The 18992-nt window shown below is 46.5% G+C and overlaps 1 protein-coding gene across 1 annotated transcript in view; it reads left to right on the top strand.

The window, feature by feature from the left end:
• Positions 1 to 18992, top strand: part of LOC140203605 (uncharacterized) — a 56384-nt gene that overhangs the window by 6861 nt on the left and 30531 nt on the right. The window contains exons 3-5 of the mRNA XM_072269653.1: positions 4239 to 4395; positions 8601 to 8744; positions 17356 to 17441. Coding sequence (XP_072125754.1) covers positions 4239 to 4395; positions 8601 to 8744; positions 17356 to 17441 — 387 coding nt within the window. The remainder of the gene's footprint in view (positions 1 to 4238; positions 4396 to 8600; positions 8745 to 17355; positions 17442 to 18992) is intronic.

Genomic DNA, 18992 nt, shown 5'->3' with positions numbered 1-18992 from the left:
TGGCAACAAACTCCGCTGATTCACCACTCTAGCGGTAGCTCAGGAGTTACCAACCTGTTTTATGCCATTGACCCCTACCGTTAACCAAGGGATCCATCGACCACAGAATGGGAATCCCTACAAGACTAGCTGAGAAATTCTTTCTCGTATCCGTTGAATATGGACATCTCTCTATTTTGAGGCTGTGCCCTTTGGTCTGAGACTCATTTGAGAGAGGATGCAGAAAAGGTTGGCCAGGATGCTGCCTGACTGAGAGAGTATAAATCTCTTTTGTCTCTACATTGAGGTTGGACAAGATTGGGATTTTTTTCTTGGGAGTGCAGGAGGCCGAGGGAAGTTTATAAACGTTGGACAAGATTAGATTATGAGGACATTCAGTCCACGTTTATTGTCACTTAGAAATGCATGCATTAAGAGATGATTCAATGTTCCTCCAGTATAATATCACAGAAACACAGGACAGACCAAGACTAAAAGGGACACAAACCGCATAATTATAACATATAGTTACAACAGTGCAATGGAATACCGTAATTTGATAAAGAGCAGACCATGGGCATGGTTAAAAAAAAGTCTCAAAGTCCCGATAGCCCCAACATCTCACGCAGACAGTAGAAGGGAGAGACTCTCCCTACCATGAGCCTCCAGTGTTGCAAACTTGCCGATGCAGCATCCTGGAAGCACCCAACCACAGCCGACTCTGAGTCCATCCAAAAACTTCGAGCCTCTGACCAGCCCTCTGACACCGAGCACCATCTCTGCCGAGCGCTTCGACCCCGCCCCGGCTGACGAGCAACGAGCAAAGCCGAGGATTCGGGGCCTTCCCCTCCGGAGATTTCGGATCACACAGTAGCAGAGGCAGTGAAACAGGCATTTCAGAAGTTTCACCAGATGTTCCTCCGTGCTCTCACGTCTGCCTCCATCAAATCAGAATTGTACACGGCACCCTACTTGACAGATAACAGATATTCATCACCGGAGTGGTCGCTGCGCGCTGTGTCGCGCCGTCATCTTCTCCTCTGCAATTGGGTTATTTTATCTGGAGTGCAGGAGGATGAGGAAAGTTTATAAAGGTTGGACAAGTTTGGGTTATAGACAATGGACAATAGGTGCAGGAGTAGGCTATTCGGCCCTTCGAGCCAGCACCGCCATTCACTGTGATCATGGCTGATCATCCACAATCAGTACCCCATTCCTGCCTTCTCCCCATATCCCTTGACTCCACTATCATTAAGAGCTCTATCTAACTCTTTCTTGAAAGCATCCAGAGAATTGGCCTCCACTGCCTTCTGAGGCAGAGCAGTCCACAGGTCCACAACTCTCTGGGTGAAAAAGTTTTTCGTCAACTCTGTTCTAAATGGCCTACCCCTTATTCTCAAATTGTGGCCCCTGGTTCTGAACTGCCCCAACATCGGAAACATGTTTCCTGCCTCTAGCGTGTCCAATCCCTTAATAATCTGAAATGTTTCAATCAGATCCCCTGTCCTTCTAAATTCCAGTGTATACAAGCCCAGTCGCTCCAATCTTTCAACATATGACAGTCCCAGCATCCCAGGAATTAACCTCGTGAACCTCCGCTGCATTCCCTCAATAGCAAGGATGTACTTCCTCAAATTTGGAGACTAAAACTGTACACAATACTCCAGGTGTGGTCTCACCAGGGCCCTGTGCAACTGCAGAAGGACTTCTTTGCTCCTATACTCAACTCCCCTTGTTATGAAGGCCAACATGCCATTAGCTTTCTTCACTGCCTGCTGTACCTGCATGCTTACTTTCAGTGACTGATGAACAAGGACACCTAGATCTTGTTATACTTCCCCTTTTCCTAACTTGACACCATTCAAATACTAATCTGCCTTCTTGTTCTTGCGACCAAAGTGGATAACCTCACATTTATCCACATTAAACTGCATCTGCCCACACACCCAACCTGTCCAAGTCATCCTGCATTATCTCAACATCCTTCGCACATTTCACACTGCCACTCAGCTTTATGTCATCTGCAAATTTGCTAACGTTATTTAATCCCTTCATCTAAATCATTAATGTATGTTGTAAATAGCTGCGATCCCAGCACCGAGCCTTGCTGTACCCCACTAGTCACCGCCTGCCATTCTGAAAGAGACCCATTAATCCCTACTCTTTGTTTCCTGTCTGCCAACCAATCTTCTATCCCTGTCAGTACCCTACCCCCAATACCAGGTGCTCTAATTTTGCCCACTAATCTCCTATGTGGGACCTTATCAAAGGCTTTCTGTAAGTACAGGTACACTACATCCATTGGCTCTCCCTTGTCCATTTTCATAGTTACATCCTCAAAAAATTCCAGAAGAATAGTCAAGCATGATTTCCCCTTCATTAATCCATGCTGACTTGGACTGATCTGTTTCTGCTATCCAAATGTGCTGCTATTTCATCTGTTATAATTGACTCCAGCATCTTCCCCGGCACTGATGTCAGGCTAACTGGTCTATAATTCCCTGTTTTCTCTCTCCCTCCTTTCTTAAAAAGTGGGATAACATTAGCTACCCTCCAGTCCTCAGGAACTGATCCTGAATCTATAGAACATTGGAAAATAATTACCAATGCGTCCACGATTTCTAGAGGGTTGTTTTATCTGGGGTGCAGGATAGAAACATAAGGTTTCGGGGCTAAGGACTGGAGGCCTGTCTGAATGTATGAGTGGATGGGTGAGTGGCAGAGTGGAAGGGGAGCTTTACAGAGTCATAGAAAAGTGCAGCACAGAAACAGGCTCTTTGGCCCATCTAGTCCAGCATTTAAACAGCCTAGTCCCATTGGCTGCACCGGGACAACAGCTCTTCATACTTCCTACCATCCATGTACCTATCCAAACTTCTCTTAAACATTGAAATCGAGCTTGCAGGCACCACTTGCGCTGGCAGCTCGTTCCACACTCTCACCACCCTCTGGGTGAAGAGGCTTCCCTTCAGGTTCCCATTAAACTTTTCAGCTTTCACCTTTAACCTGTGACCTCTGGTTGCACTCCCTCCTAACCTCAGTAGAAAAAGCCAGCTTGCTTTTACCCTATCTCTACCCCTCATAATTTTGTATACCTCTCATTCTTCCGCATTCCAAGGAATAAATTCCTGACCTATTGAGCCGTTCCTTGTAACTCCTCCAATCTATCTCCCAGACCCGGCAGCATCCTTGTAAATTTTCTCTGTATTGTTTCAACCTTACTTACGACTTTCCTGTACGTTTGTAGGTGACCGAAACTGCACAGAATACTCCAAATTTGCCGTGTTTTGTTGCTTGTGTTGCTCTGCTGAACATGGTGGGCACGCCAGGTTGTCACCGGAACATGCTGCCCCCCAGCACACTTTGGTTGTGTTGTCTGTTAACAAAGTGGCATGTTTCACTGTCTGTTTCGGTGCACCTCCGATAAGTAAATGAACCTGATCTGATCTGAATTGTGGTCTGTAAAAAAAATAAGGTTGTATAATCAACGCATAGAGTTGGCGTGATGTTTATCATTGTTTTATGCCCCAAAGCTGGTTTGTTTAAAGATGATCTTAAAGGAGAGTTTAACCTGTCAAATCTCACCCATTTTTGCCAGAATGTGTGTTGATATTTGTCCCTGCTCATCCTTTGTTTTGCCAATGCAAATGACACATTTCACTGTATGTTTTGACGTACCTGTGACGTATCTATGAATCTGAACTTTTAACAGTGAAATTAGCCAATGTGGTTGATGAAGGGTTTACAGAAACGTAAACCACAGTAGACAGTAGTGATGGCTGGAGTTGAGTAGTGTGGAAGAGAACAGGGGTGCAGCGGACGTGCTGGTATCCCTGCTGGTCTGGGGTGGCTGGTTGCTCCTGTCGGTGCTGTCCTCTAGTGTCCACTCCATGGAATACAAGCTTGATTGCTTGCGGCAGACCCAGCACAGGACAAGCTCAGTTGCCCTCGTCTGCTGATCTGGGGCAAGCTGAGGAACTGCTGCATGCTTATTCCTGGCTCCAGGTCAACATCCCAAGCACCCCATCAAACTTCAGGCCTGTGCGATAATTTTTGGTGACTGTATGTCCTATCATAACTGTATGTACTGTGTGTGTCTTTGTGTGCTTGTGCTTTGCAACTTTGGCCCCAGAGAAATGCTGTTTCATTTAGCAGCATACATGTGTACGGCCAGATGAGAATTAAACTTGAGCTCAACCTTGAACTTAAAGACCTTATGACCTTCTTCTCTCAGTACTAATGAGTGCTTCTCGCTGCAGATATCTTGATTTTGCGGCCTACTATGAAGCTGAGAAACCCAAGACCTTCATCTGCAAGCCAAATCCTGAATATGACTGGCGCAGCATCTTTTTGACCCAGGACATCAGAGATATGCAGTCCGGGAAGGACGTGATCTGCCAGGTCTACATTCCGAAGGTACTTTACTGAATTCTTGACTCTCTGCCTAGAACGTTAACTCTTTATCTGCATTTTGGTTTCCCTCTTGCCCCTTCTCTTCTCCTCCTCTTCCTCTGGAGCCCCTTCTCCTTCCCTTTCTTCCGTAACCAACGGGAGTTGTTGTCTTGTTATTTCATCTTCTCATTATTTATTGCCATGGATTTATATTTGCATTTCCACAGTTTGTTGTCTTCTGCACTCTAGTTGACCTTTCACTGATCCTGTTGTAGTTACTCTTCGATAGATTTGCTGAAAATTAATCTCAGGGTTGTACATGGTGACGTACACGTATTTTGATAATAAAATTTACTTTGAACTTTGAACATAGACCACTCTCCTCTCTTATTATATTCCTCCTTCAGCCCTTTCCATTTTGCATCCAACTCCTTTTGGCCTCTGATCATCCACACCCACCTACCTTCCCTGACCCCCCCAACTCACCTGGCTTCACCTAGCACCTGCCACATTCTCCTCCCCCTCCCAACCCACCTTCTTATTCTGGCTTCTTGCCCCCTTCCTTTCCCGTCCTGGTGAAGGGCCTCAGCTCAAAACATCAACTATTTATTCCTTTCCTTCGATGCTGCCTGACCTGCTGAGTTGCTCCAGCATTGTGTGTGTGTGTGTGTGTGTGTGTGTGTGTGTGTGTCTGAATTTCCAGCATCTGCTGAACCTCTTGTGTTTATGATTTACTGCACCCTTTCCTGCTGAGTATAGGCTGTCATAGAGGTGGTTCCTAAAATAGACTTTGCTTTATTCGTTATGTTCTGCGTCATATGACGTGGACGATAGTCATAGTCATACTTTATTGATCCCAGGGGAAATTGGTTTTCGTTACAGTTGCACCATAAATAATTAAATAGTAATATCTAAATTATGCCAGTAAATAAGTCCAGGACCAGCCTATTGGCTCAGGATGTCTGACCCTCCAAGGGAGGAGTTGTAAAGTTTGATGGCCACAGGCAGGAATGACTTCTTACGACGCTGTATGTTGCATCTTGGTGGAATGAGTCTCTGGCTGAATGTACTCCTGTGCCCAACCAGTACAGTATGTAGTGGATGGGAGACATTGTCCAAGATGGGATGCAACTTGGACAGCATCCTCTTTTCAGACACCACCGTCAGAGAGTCCAGTTCCATCCCCACAACATCACTGGCCTTACGAATGAGTTTGTTGATTCTGTTGGTGTCAGCTATCCTCAGCCTGCTGCCCCAGCACACAACAGCAAACATAATCGCACTGACCACCACAGACTCGTAGAGCGTCCTCAGCATCGTCCGACAGATGTTAAAGGACCTCAATCTCCTCAGGAAATAGAGACGGCTCTGACCCTTCTTGTAGACAGCCTCAGTGTTCTTTGACCAGTCCGGTTTATTGTCATTTCGTATCCCCAGGTATTTGTAATCCTCCATCATGTCCACCCTGACTCCCTGGATGGAACAGGGGTCACCGGTACCTTAGCTCTCCTCAGGTCTACCACCAGCTCCTTAGTCTTTTTCACATTAAGCTGCAGATAATTCTGGTCACACCATGTGACACAGTTTCCTACTGTAGCCCTGTACTCAGCCTCATCTCCCTTGCTGATGCATCCAACTATGGCAGAGTCATCAGAAAACTTCTGAAGATGACAAGACTCTGTGCATTAGTTGAAGTCCAAGGTGTAAATGGTGAAGAGAAAAGGAGACAAGACAGTCCTCTGTGGAGGCCCAGTGCTGCTGATCACTGTGTCAGACACACAGTGTTGCAAGCACACGTACTGTGGTCTGCCAGTCAGGTAGTCAAGAATCCATGACACCAGGAAAGCATCCACCTGCATTGCTGTCAGCTTCTCCCCCAGCAGAGTAGGGCGGATGGTGTTGAACGCACTGGAGAAGTCAAAAAGCATGACCCTCACAGTGCTCGCTGGCTTGTCCAGGTAGGCGTAGACACGGTTCAGCAGGTAGACGATGGCATCCTCAACTCCTAGTCGGGGCTGGTAGGTGAACTGGAGGGGATCTAAGTGTGGCCTGACCATAGGCCGGAGCAGCTCCAGAACAAGTTTCTCCAGGGTCTTCATGATGTGGGAGGTCAATGCCACCGGTCTATAATCATTGAGGCCACTAGGGCGCGGCGTCTTCGGCAGAGGGACGAGGGAACCCTCCGGAGCCTCAGGCTCAGGTTGAAGACGTGGCGAAGTACTCCACATAGCTGAGGGGCATAGGCTTTGAGCACCCTGGTACTGACACCATCCGGTCCTGCAGCCTTGCTTGGGTTGAGACGTTTCAGCTGTCTTCTCACCTGTTCAGCTGTGAAGCCCACCGTGGTGGTTTCGTGTGGGGAAGGGGTATCGTCATGAGAGCAGGGTGGGGGGCTGTGCGGAGGGGTAGGAGGGGAGAGCGGAATATGTGTTGGTTGGGGGCCGACAACAAATGACTCATGTGGGGGATGGGCAGGGGCCACAATATCAAATCTGTTAAAGAACAGGTTAAGTTCATTGGCCCTGTCCACACTGCCTTCAGCTCCTCTGTTGCTAGTTTGCCGGAACCCAGTGATGGTCCTCATCCCACTCCAGACCTCTCTCATGTTGTTCTGCTGGAGCTTCCACTCAAGCTTCCTCCTATACCTGTCTTTAGCCTCCCTGATCCTAGCTTTCAGGTCCCTCTGTATTGCCCTCAGCTCCTCCCTATATCCATCTCTAAATACCCTCTTTTTAGCGTTCAGGATGTCCTTAATGTCCTTTGTTACCCATGGCTTGTTATTTGAATAACAAAGGACAGTTCTTGTCAGAACATTGCAGTCCTTCCATGACCATGATTGTTCTTGGCCAATTTTTCCACAGAAGTGGTTTGCCATCGCCCTGTTCTGGGTAGGGGTGGTTGACCCCCAGCCATTATCAATACTCTTCAGAGATTGTCTGCCTGGCACCAGTGATCGCATAACCAGGGCTTGTGAACTGTACCGGCTGCTCATACGACCATCCACCCCCTGCTTCCACGGCTTCACGTGAACCTGATCCAGGAGCTAAGCAGGTGATGCACCTTGCCCAAGGGTGACCTGCAGACCTTACATCTCCTTTGGTGGAGACCTATCCCACCCCGTTACTCAACCAAGATAATGGAAATTTTATTACTGCTCTGGTGGTAATTTTGTGTTTGGACTGGGTATGCACAGCATTCGGTCACCGTGAATGATAGGCTGGTGGGAATGGTGGAAATTTGGGTAAGAAGGAAATCGGGGGATTTGAAGATGTGTGGGTTGAGTGGGATAGTGGGGGGCATAATTCACGAATGGAATAAGGACTTGAGGGATAGGCTGGGCAGGAATTTCCATTAGCAAATCCCTTTTGTAATTGTCGAGCCAACTTCACATGCTAAACTGATTATGCATTGGAGTGGGATTGATCAGAGGGAATTTTGAGGGTTTCTGCGTCGAGGGCTGGAGTAAGGGTAAGTCCGAAGGAAAGGACCAGATACTGATAAACACAAGAGTTTCTGCAGGTGCTGAAAATCCAGAGTAACATATCCAAAATGGTTGGGGAAGTTAGCAGGTCGGGCAGCACCTATGCAGAGGAAAAAAGAGTCGACGTTTCAGCCCAAGACCCTTCATCTGGAATGCAGACACACATTTCAAAAATTAGTTACCAATGCGGATGGCGACCGAGGGTTCAGCACCGGATGCCTGCGTTCTGATCACTGATGGGATCCCTCTGCCTCTAGGGAAGGAACCTGTGGCAGCCTATCGCTGTGTGGCGGCTCAGGTGGCCAGAGGGTAGGCCTCTACAGTGTCTCTTTCTCTTTTGACAATGTCAAAGGATGTTACCGAGGTTCTGTGTTCACGGACCGGACTACTGGGTTCTTGTACTCTGGTCTTTTTCAGTCTGATGGATTTTATATTTTAGGTTTTTCCCCATTCTTTCCTGTCTTTTATTTGAGTGGGCAGAGGGTGGGGGGATTTGGGGGTTGATGTTCTGTGTTTTGTGCAGGGGAAGGGGGATTTGGGGGGGTTGATGATTGTGTTGCTGTATTTTCTACGGGGGGGGTGGGTGCATGGGTTTGATGTTTCTCTTTCAACGACCTCCATGTTTTTTCCTTTGTTCCGTGGCTATCTGGAGAAGATGAATCTCAGAGTTGTACACTGCATACATACTTTGATAATAAGTGAAACCTTTGAACCTCACAGTGTGTTAACTCTCCCTCTACTTGTGCAGCCCTTCACTTTGGATGGTTTCAAGTTTAACCTCAGGCTGTACGTCTTGGTTACTTCCTGTGACCCTCTGCGGATATACCTCTACAATGAGGGCCTGGTCTGCTTTGCCACTAAAAAGTATTCCGAACCGACCGAAAAGAATTTAGTAAGTGACACATTGACTTATCTTTAAGACATACAGTTAATTCTCTGAAAGTACGATCCTACTTTTATAAGAGGTTAATTCTTGCCTAACTCACTGTTGTATGGAAGTAATCGACTCGGGTGGGATCTTGCTGTTACGTTCCCAACCCCAGCCAAAAGCTGACTACTCTGGGGGGGGCGGGGAGTGGGAGGTTGGTGTGGTTACAGAAGCATCTCCTAACGAGTCTAGTTCGCAAAGTTTACAAGACAAAGTCAGGAAAAGCCCTCCCCACCATTGAGCACGTCTACAATGAGCGCTGCCATAAGAAAGCAGCAACTATCATCAGGGACACCCACCATTCAGACCATGCTCTCTTCTCATCAGGAAGAAGGCACAAGAGCCGTAGATCTGTCACCGTAAGTTTCAGGAACAGTTATCACCCTACAACCATCAGGCTCCTGAACCAGTGTGGATAACTTCACTCAGTTCAACACTGAGCTGGTTCCACAACCTATGGACTAACTTTCAAGGGCTCTACAACTCATGTCCTCAATGCTTCTGTCTATATGTATTTGTGCAGTTTGTCTTCTTTTGTACAGGTTATTTGGCCGTGTCTGTGTGTTGTTTTTCGTCAGTTCTATTGTATAAGACCATATGAGATAGGAGCAGAATGGGCCGTTCAGCTCATCGAGTCTGTCACCATTTCATCATGGCTGATCCACTTTCCCTCTCAACCCCAATCTCCTGCCTTCTCCCGGTAACCTTTCACACCCTGAGTAATGAACAATCTGTCACCTCTGCCTTCAGTATACCCAATGACCTGGCCTCCACAGCCCTCCATCTGCACAGTTAATTCCACAGATTCACAACCCTCTGGATAAAGAAATTCTCTTCATCTCCATTCTAAATGAACGTCCTTCTATTCTAAGGCTGTGCCCTCTGGTGCTGGAATTCCCCACCATAGGAAACATCCTCTTCACATCCAATCTGCCTACGCCTTTCAATATTCAATAGGTTTCAATGAGATCACCTCTCAGTCTTCTAAATTCTCATGCGTACAGGCCCAGAACCATCAAGCGCTCCTCCTGTAGTCATTCTGGTGAACCGCCTCTGAACCCTCTCCAATGTCCGCTCATCCTTTCTTAGATAAGGACTCACAAAACTCCAAGTGAGGCCTCACCAGTGTTTTATAAAGCCTCAACATTAACTCCTTGTTTTTATATTCTAGTCCTCTTGAGATGAATGCTAACATGCATTTACCATCATCACCACAGACTCAACCTGCAAATTAACCTTTAGGGAACCCTGCATGAAGGCTCTCTCATCCCTTGCACCTCAGATTTTTGGATTTTCCGCCTACTTAGAAAATAGTCTACCCTTTTGTTCCTTCTGCCGAAGTGTATGACCGTAAACTTCCCGACACTGTAACTGTTATACTCTGTTCTGCGTCTGCCACCTTGCGTATTCTCCTTATCTGTCCAAGTCCTTCCGCAGGCTCCCTGCTTCTTCAACACTACCTGCCCCTCCACCTATCTTCATATCATCCGCCAGTCGGCCACAAAACCAACAATTCTGTCTTCATAGACAATACAGAAAGAAGCAGTTACTCCCCACCCCCAACACTGATTCCTGTGGGACGCCAGTGGGTGCTGTGAACGCCTGCACGAAAATGAATCTCAGGCTAGTATATGGTGATATAGTCGTACTTCGATAATCAATTTACTTTGAAATTTGAACTTTGAAGATTTTATAAGATAAGTTTGTCACATGTACATCGAAACATCAAAACTGGGCTGAGAAGTGGCAGATGGAGTTCAACCCAGATAAGTGTGAAGTGGTTCATTTTGGTAGGTCAAATATGATGGCAGAATATAGCTAATGGTTAGACTCTTGGCAGAGGGATCTTGGGGTCCAAAGCCATAGGACGCTCAAAGCAGCTGCGCAGGTTGACTCTGTGGTTAAGAAGGCATACGGCGTATCGGCCTTCATCAATCGTGGAATTGAGTTTAGGAGCCGAGAGGTAATATTACAGCTATATAAGACCCTGGTCAGACCCCACTTGGAGTACTGTGCTCAGTTCTGATCGCCTCACTACAGGAAGGATGTCGAAACTATAGAAAGGGTGCAGAGGAGATCTACAAGGATGTTGGGGAGCATGCCTTATGAGAATAGGTGAACTTGGCCTTTTCTCCTTGGAGTGACGGAGGATGAGAGGTGACCTTATAGAGCTGTTTAAGATGATGAGCGGCATTGATTGTGTGGATAGTCAGAGGCTTTTTTCCAGGGCTGAAATGGCTAGCACGAGAGGGCATAGCTTTAATGTGCTTGGAAGTAGGTACAGAGGAGATGCCAGGGGTAATTTATTTACTCAGAGAGTGGTGAGTGAGTGGAATGGGCTGCCGGCTGTGGTGGTGGAGGCAGAAATGACAGGGGTCCCTGCCTTTTTTGCACCATGGACCGGTTTAAGATTGACAATATTCTTGCGGACCGGCCAACGGTGGGGGGGTCGGTGTTCAAGTTCGACAGTGTGTGACAGGGAATGAGGAAAGGTGCAGCTGATTCATATCGTTTCATATCGCGAAATCATATCATTTCCTCGCGGCCCGGTAGCACATGCTTTGTGGCCTGGTACCTTTCCGCGGCCCGGTGGTTGGGGACCACTGTTTTAAGAGACTCCTGGATGGATACATGGAGCTTGGAAAAATAGAGGGCTATGGATAAGCCTAGGTAATTCTAAGGTAAGGACATGTTTGGCACAGCTTTGTGGGCCGAAGGCCTGTGTTGTGCTGTAGGTTTTCTGTGTTTCTATCCTCATAATCCAATCCAGGCAGCATCCTGGTAATCCTCCTAAATATTGAGGAAAATTGATGATTCCACCGTAAAACAGATTGAAAATGGGAGGTTGTGTGATATAACACTCAAGGATATATCTAGCCAGGGTTATTGGCCCTGCATCTTGCCCGGAGTTAACCTGCCTTGATTTCAAGAAAAAGCAATAGACTCATAGAAAAGTACAACACAGAAACAGGCTTTTTGGCCCGTCTAGTTGGTGCCAAACCATTTAATCTGCCAAATCCCATCAACCTGCACCCGGACCATAGCTCTCCATACCCCTCCCATCCAAACTTCTCTTAAATGTTGATATCAAAATCATATTCACATGAGGTTACGTGTTGTATGGGAGGGATAGGAAGGTAGGCAGAGGGGGTGGTGTAGCTCTGCTGGTAAAGAATAGCATCAAATCAGCAGAAGGGTGTGGCATAGAATCAGAAGATGTTGCATCCTTGTGAGTTCAGATAAGAAACTGCAAGGGTAATGGCAGTTATATACAGGCCTCCCAACAGTAGCTGAGACATGGAGCACATATTACAACAGGAAAAGGGAAAAGGTGTTTCAAAAGGGTAACGTTATGGTAATCATGGGAGATTTTATCATGCAGCTCGATTGGGAAAATTAGGTCGGTAATGGATTTCAAGAGAGTGAGTTTGTTGAATGCCTAAGAGATGGATTTTTAGAGCAGTTTGTCATTGAGCCTGCTGGGGGATCACCTACACTGGATTGGGTGTTATGTCATGAACTGGAGGCGATTAGGAAGCTGAAGGTAAAGGAACCCTTAGGAGTCAGTGAACACAATATGATTCAGATAGGGAGAAAGTAGAGTCTGATGTAGCGATATTTCAGTGGAGAAAAGGAAATTTGAAAGGAAAGTAAAGTAAAGGTATGAGAGAGGAATTGGCCAAAGTAAATTGGGAGGAGATGCTGGCAGGGAAGACAGCAGAGCAGCAATGGCACAAGTTTCTGGGGAAAAAATGGGGAAGGTGCAGGATAAATGTATTCCAAAAACAAAGAAATACTCGGATCGCAAAATGCTACAACCGTAGCTGACAAGGGAAGTCAAAACTAATGTAAAAGCAAAAGAGAGGGTATACAACAGAGCAAAAATTAGTGGGAAGATAGAAGGTTGGGAAGCTTTTATAACCCTAGAGAGAGCAACTAAAAGAATCATTAGGAGGGAAAAGATGAAATATGAAAGCAAGCTAGCAAATAATATCAAAGTTGATAGAAAAAGCATTTTCAAGTATATAAAAGGCTATAGAGTACTTGGTGACACAGGACAAGATAGGACAAAGTCAACACGGTTTTCTTAAGGGAAAATACTGTTTGACGAACCTGTTGGAATTCTTTGAGGAGATTATAAGTAGGATAGATAAAGGGGACGCAGTGGACGTTGTATATCTGGGCTTTCAGAAGGTGCCACACATGAGGCTGCTTACCAAGTTAAGAGCCCATGGTATTACTGGGAAGTTATTAACATGGTTAGAGCATTGGCTAATTAGTCGGAGGCAGCGAGTGGGAATAAAAGGATCCCTTTCTGGATGGCTGCCAGTGAGTAGTGGTGTTCCGTAGGGGTCGGTGTTGGACCACTTCTTTTTATGCTGTATATAAATGTCTTAGATGGTGAAATAGATGGCAAGTTTGCAGACAATCCGGAGATTGGTGGAGGGGTAGGTAGTGTGGAAGAAGCAGGTAGGATGCAGAAGGACAGATAGATTAGGAGAATGGGCAAGAAAGTGGCAAGTGAAATACAATGTTGGAAAATGCATAGTTGTGCATTTTGGTAGTAAGAGATAAATGTTCAGATTATCTTCTAAATGGGAAGAAAAATTCAAAAATTTGTGATGCAAAGGGATTTGGGAGTCCTTGTGCAGAACACCCTAAAGGGTAACTTGCAGGTTGAGTCAGTGGTGAGGAAGGCAAATGCAATGTTAGCATTCATTTCAAGAGGTCTAGAATACAAGAGCAGGGACATGATGCTGAGGCTTTATAAGGCACTGCTGCGGCCTCACCTTAAGCACTGTGAACTGTTTTGGGCTCCTTATCTAAGAAAAGATGTGCTGGCATTGAAGAGGGTTGAGAGGAGGTGCACAAGGATGAGTCTGGGAATGAAAGGGTTAACATGAGGAACATCTGATGGGCCTGTACTCGCTGGAATTTAGAAGGATGAAAGGGGATCTGATTGAAACCTTTCGAATATTGAAAGTCCTAGGCAGAGTAGACGTGGAAAGAATGTTTCCCATGGTGGGGGAGTCTAGGACAAGAGGGCAGAACCTCAAGGTAGAAGGGCATCCGCTTAAATCAGAGATGCGGAGAAAGTTCTTCAGTCAAAGGGTGGTGAATTTGTGGAATTTGTTACCACAGGCAGCTGTAGAGGACAGGTCGTTGGGTGTATTTAAGGCAGAAATTGATCAGTTCTTCAATGGCCGTGGCACCAAAGGTTACGGGGAGAAGGCTGTGTGGTGGGGTTGAGGAGGGGAGGAAAAGGATCAGCCATGATTGAATGGCGGAGCTGACGATGAGCCAAATGGCCTAATTCTGCTCCTGTGATTTATGATTTTATGGTAGTACAGAGAATTTAACACCGTGAACGTTAGGACTGAGAAATGCGTTCAAACAGAGAGATCCGTAACTTCTTGAAAAAGAAATCACAGGTAGGTAGGGTCGTAAAGAGAGCTTTTGGCACACTGGCTTTCATAAGTCAAGGTATTGAGTACAGAAGTTGGGATGTTATGTTGGAACCACTTCTTTTTACATTATATATCAAGGATTTCGATGATGGAGTTGATGGCTTCGAGGCTAAGTTAGCGAACGATCCGAAGATCGGTGGGGGTGGGGGGGGGCAGGTAGTATGGAGGAAGCAGAGAGGTGCAGAAGGATTTAGACAGTGTAGGAGAATATGCAAAGAGGTGGCAGACGGAAAACAGTGTTGGGAAGTGTATGGTCATGCACTTCGGTAGAAAACTTAAAAGCATAGACAATTGTATGACTGGAGAGAAAACTCAAAAATCAGAGGTGCAAAGGGACTTGGGAGTCTTCAAGCAGGATTCCATAAAGGTTAATTTGTTGGTTAAGTCAGTGATAAGGAAGGTGTGAGCATTCGTTTTGAGAGGAATAGAACATAAAAACAAGGATATAATGTTTTATATGGAACACTCACAGAATGCTGGAAGAACTCAGCAGGCCCAGGAGCATCTATGGAGTATTTGGGGCCCTGAATGGAAGTGAGAGAGGAGGTGTAGGGCAAGCGGGTGGAACAAGCATTGCACCTGACACTACACCTCGTCCCTCACTGCCATTCAGGAGGCAACACTTCATCTGTGAGTCTGTTGGGGTTCATCTACTGTATCTGATGCTCTTGGTGTGACATCCTGTATGTCAGTGAGACCCGACGCAGATTGGGAGACCGCCTTGCAGAGCACCTACACTCCGTCTGCCAGAAAAACCCATTTCAAGTTTACTTCCCATTCCCATTCTGACATGTTAGTCCTCGATTGCCACGATGAGGCCATACTCAGGTTGGAGGAGCAGCACCTTGTATTCCGTCTGGGTAGCCTCCAACCTGATGGCATGAATGTCGATTTCTCTAACCTCTGGTAATTGCCCCCAACTTTATCATTCCCATTCCCGTTTCCCTCTTTCACCTCATCTCCTTACCTGCCAATCACCTCCTACTGGTGCTCCCTCCCCTTCCCTTTCTTCCAAAGTCTTCTGTCCTCTCCTATCAGATTCCTCCTTCTCCAGCCCTTTATCTCTTTCACCAATTGACTTCCCAGTTCTTTACTTCACCCCCTCCCCCTCCCAGTTTCACCCATCACCTACCACCTTGTACTCCTTCCTCTCCTCCCCCCCACCTTCTTGCTGTAACTTCTCATCTGTCCTGATGAAGGGTCTTGGTCTGAAACATCAACCTCTTGCTGTTTCCCATAGATGCTGCCTGGCCTGCTGAGTTCCTCCAGTATTGTGTGTGTGTTGCTCAGATTTCCAGCATCTGCAGGGTTTCTCCTCCTTGAGGCTTTAGAAGGCACTGGCAAGGCCTCCCTCCCTTGGGGTATTGTGAGCTGTTCTGGGCCCCAGAAGGGATATGGTGACACTGGAGAGGGTTGAAAGGAGGTTGACAAAAATGATTCTGGGATTGAAAGGCTTATTATATGAGGAGCATTTGATGGCTCTGGGCCTTAACTGACTGGAATTTAAAAGAATGAGGTGTTGGGGGAGGGTGTGAAATCTCATCAAAACCTATCGAATGTTGAAAAGTATTGACAGAGTGGATGTGGAGAGGATGTTTCCTATAGTGGGGGAGGCCAAGACCAGAGGACACAGCCTCGGAGTAGAGGGGCGTTGATTTAGAACAGAGATGAGGAGGAATTTCTTTAATTTGTAGAATTCGTTTCTACATGCTGTGAAGGCCAAGTCGTCGGGTATACTTAAGGCAGAGCTTGTTAGGTTCTTGATTAGTCAGGGCATAAATGGATACGGAGATTGGGGCTGAGAGGAAAATAGATCAGCCATGACGAAATGTCAGACAAGACTGGATGGGTCAAATGGCCCAATCCTGCTCCTACAACTTACAATCTTGTGACGTGGACTACTCTGAAAAGAAAAACTCAGCCCATATTTCATAACCAGAATTGGAATCAGAATCAAGTTTACTGTCATTGTCATTTGCCATGAAATTTGAGATTATGCGGCAGCAGTACATTGCAGTACGTAATAATGAGAGTTATAAATTACGAAAAGAAATATATTTTAAAAATTAAGTAAGTTGTGCAAAACAAGACCAAGAGACAAATGTTATTGAGGTACTGTACATGGGTTCATTGTTCATTCTGAAATTAATGGCGGAGGGGAGCAATCTGTTCCTAAATTGTTGAGTGTGTGTCTCCTCCCTGACAGTAGAAATGAAAAGAGGCTTTACCTGGGTGGCGAGGCTCCCTCAAAGATGGATGTTGCCTTTTGAAGATGTCCTCGAAAGTGGGGAGGATTGTGCTCAGGATGGCTGATTTATTATCCCTCTGGACTGTTTTCTCCTGCCTTCTCCTGTTAACCTTTGATGCCCTGACTAAACAAGAACCTATCAACCTCTGCTTTAAATACACTCAATGACTTGTCCTCCACAGCCGTCCGTGGCAACAAATTCCACAGATTCACCACCCTCTGGCTAAAGAAATTCCTCACCTCTGCCCTAAAGGAAAGTTCTTCTATTCTGAGGCTTTGCCCTCTGCTCTTAGAGACAGCCGTCCCCCCTCCCACTACAGGAAACATCCTCTCCACGTTGATTTTCAATATTTGATGGTTTTCGTTGAGATCCCCCATCATCCTTTTAAACTTCAGCGAGTACAGGCCCAGAGGGAGCAATGTTCCTCAAATGACAACCCTTTCATTCTCGTGAACCTCCCCCAGACCCTCTCCAATACCAGCTCACCAATTCTTAGATAAGGGGCTCAGAACTGCTCACAATACTCCAAAGTTCGATCTGAGTTTTAAAGCCTCAGCCTCGCATCCTTGCTCTGACTGACAGCACCCATCCTTATGCACTGCGCTTCAGATGAGCGATCCTTTGACTTGGCGATGTTTTGGGGCTGCAAAAACTGCTTTAAGATGCAAGGCATCGTTCAGTTTCACCTTCTTGCCACCTGCCGACTGCTCTTCATCACCGCAGGAAAAGTGAAGCCGAGAGGAATGAGGAAAATGGCGTTTGAGCAGCTTCTGGTTGGGGTGGCGTTAGTGTGACACGATAACTGAGGGCAATGTCCCTGACTGAGAAACCAACATCTTTATCTTCTGCCTCTCACAGGATGACGTCCGCAAGCACCTCACCAATTACGCCATCAACAAGCGTATGATGAACGTTGTCCCAGATGAAAAGAAAGGCAGTAAAAGGTGAGACCATATGCAGCAGGGTGCACCCTTCACCACAAGCAGGCACATTATAGAAGGTCAGCGTTGGAGTGATTTTTGGGGTTAGGACATAGACATTTAGCAATTGAATTTGGCTACCAGTCTTCATATCTGAATGTGTGTTGTGGATTTTATTTGGAGTGCAGATCTGAACTTTATATGTAGGCATCCGTTAGTCTTATAAGACCATGGAAGGTTCCCCTTGGAAGTTTACACCTTGGAAGCTTTCCAGGGCGCAGGCCTGGGCAAGGTTGTATGGAAGACCAGCAGTTGCCCATGCTGCATGTCTCCCCTCTCCACGCCACCGATGTTGTCCAAGGGAAGGGCATTAGGACCCATACAGCTTGGCACTGGTGTTAACGCAGAGCAGTGTGTGGTTAAGTACCTTGCTCAAGGACACAACACGCTGCCTCGGCCAAGGCTCGAACTAATGACTTTCAGATCACTAGAGGGACGCTTTAACCACATGCCAACACGTGACCAAGTCCGAACATGTGGCCAGCTCTGAACAATGGGTTCCTAAAAGCCATGAATCCCAGCTGACAATGGTGATTAAAATTCATTTGGATGTGTGTGGTGTGGCTGTGAATCAGGAGGTGTGAAGGTCGAATGTAGTTTCGAAGAAAGCATTGTCCATGCGTTCTAAGTATGGAGTTGCCCTTTGCCGTTTGGCACATAAAATATCGAGCCCCACATCAGGCCGGCCAGACCTTTCGACCAGAAGTGTCTCCATAAAATGCCTTCTCTACCTTGCTTTGTCGAATAAAGAAGCTGCTTTGTATCTACCAGTAATTTTCTTCGCTGGCTTCATTCACGCAACAACCTTAGTGAGCAGGCACATTGTAGAAGGAAGGGGAGCACACAGCAGCAGCTTAGTGAAGCCCTTAACTCTGTTGCCACTACTTCAGGTTGTCATAACTGGCGGAATGATCCCAATGGCATGCTATAAGACCGTCAGATATAGGGGCAGAAGTGGGCCATTTGGCCCATTGAGTCTGCTCTGCCATTTAATCATGGGCTGATCCAATTCTTTCAGTCATCCCCACTCCCCTGCTTTCACCCCATACTCTGGCTAATCAAGAACCTATCTATCTCTGGCTTAAATGAACTCAATGACTTGGCCCCCACAGCCGCTCATGGCAACAAATTCCACAGATTTACCACCCTCTGACTAAAGTAATTTCTCTGCATCTCAGTTCTAAATGGACGTCCTTCAATCCTGAAGTCATGCCCTCTTGTCCTAGAATCCTGTACCATGCCCTCCAGTAACTTCTGACAACCAAGTCTAGCTCCTGGCCTTCACATGTGGCTTAGCCACTAAGCTGGGCAGAATCATTTCTACTGACAGGAGAAGGGGCAAAGGTGGGTTAATGGCATCTTAAATCCAGTCGCTTCAGGCAGATGGGACTCATCAACCATGGCTGGCCCCTCATCTAGGAGAAGGAAAACTCTGATCTCAAACCTCCCATTGCCCTGCGACTACACCCACTCATAGGGAAGGCTTCAGGAGTAAACCCTGAGGGAAAACATCTG

Source organism: Mobula birostris, chromosome 10, assembly GCF_030028105.1.
Source record: "Mobula birostris isolate sMobBir1 chromosome 10, sMobBir1.hap1, whole genome shotgun sequence".
Classification (NCBI taxonomy): Eukaryota; Metazoa; Chordata; class Chondrichthyes; order Myliobatiformes; family Myliobatidae; genus Mobula; species Mobula birostris.
This window is presented reverse-complemented; position numbering and strand designations above follow the sequence as displayed.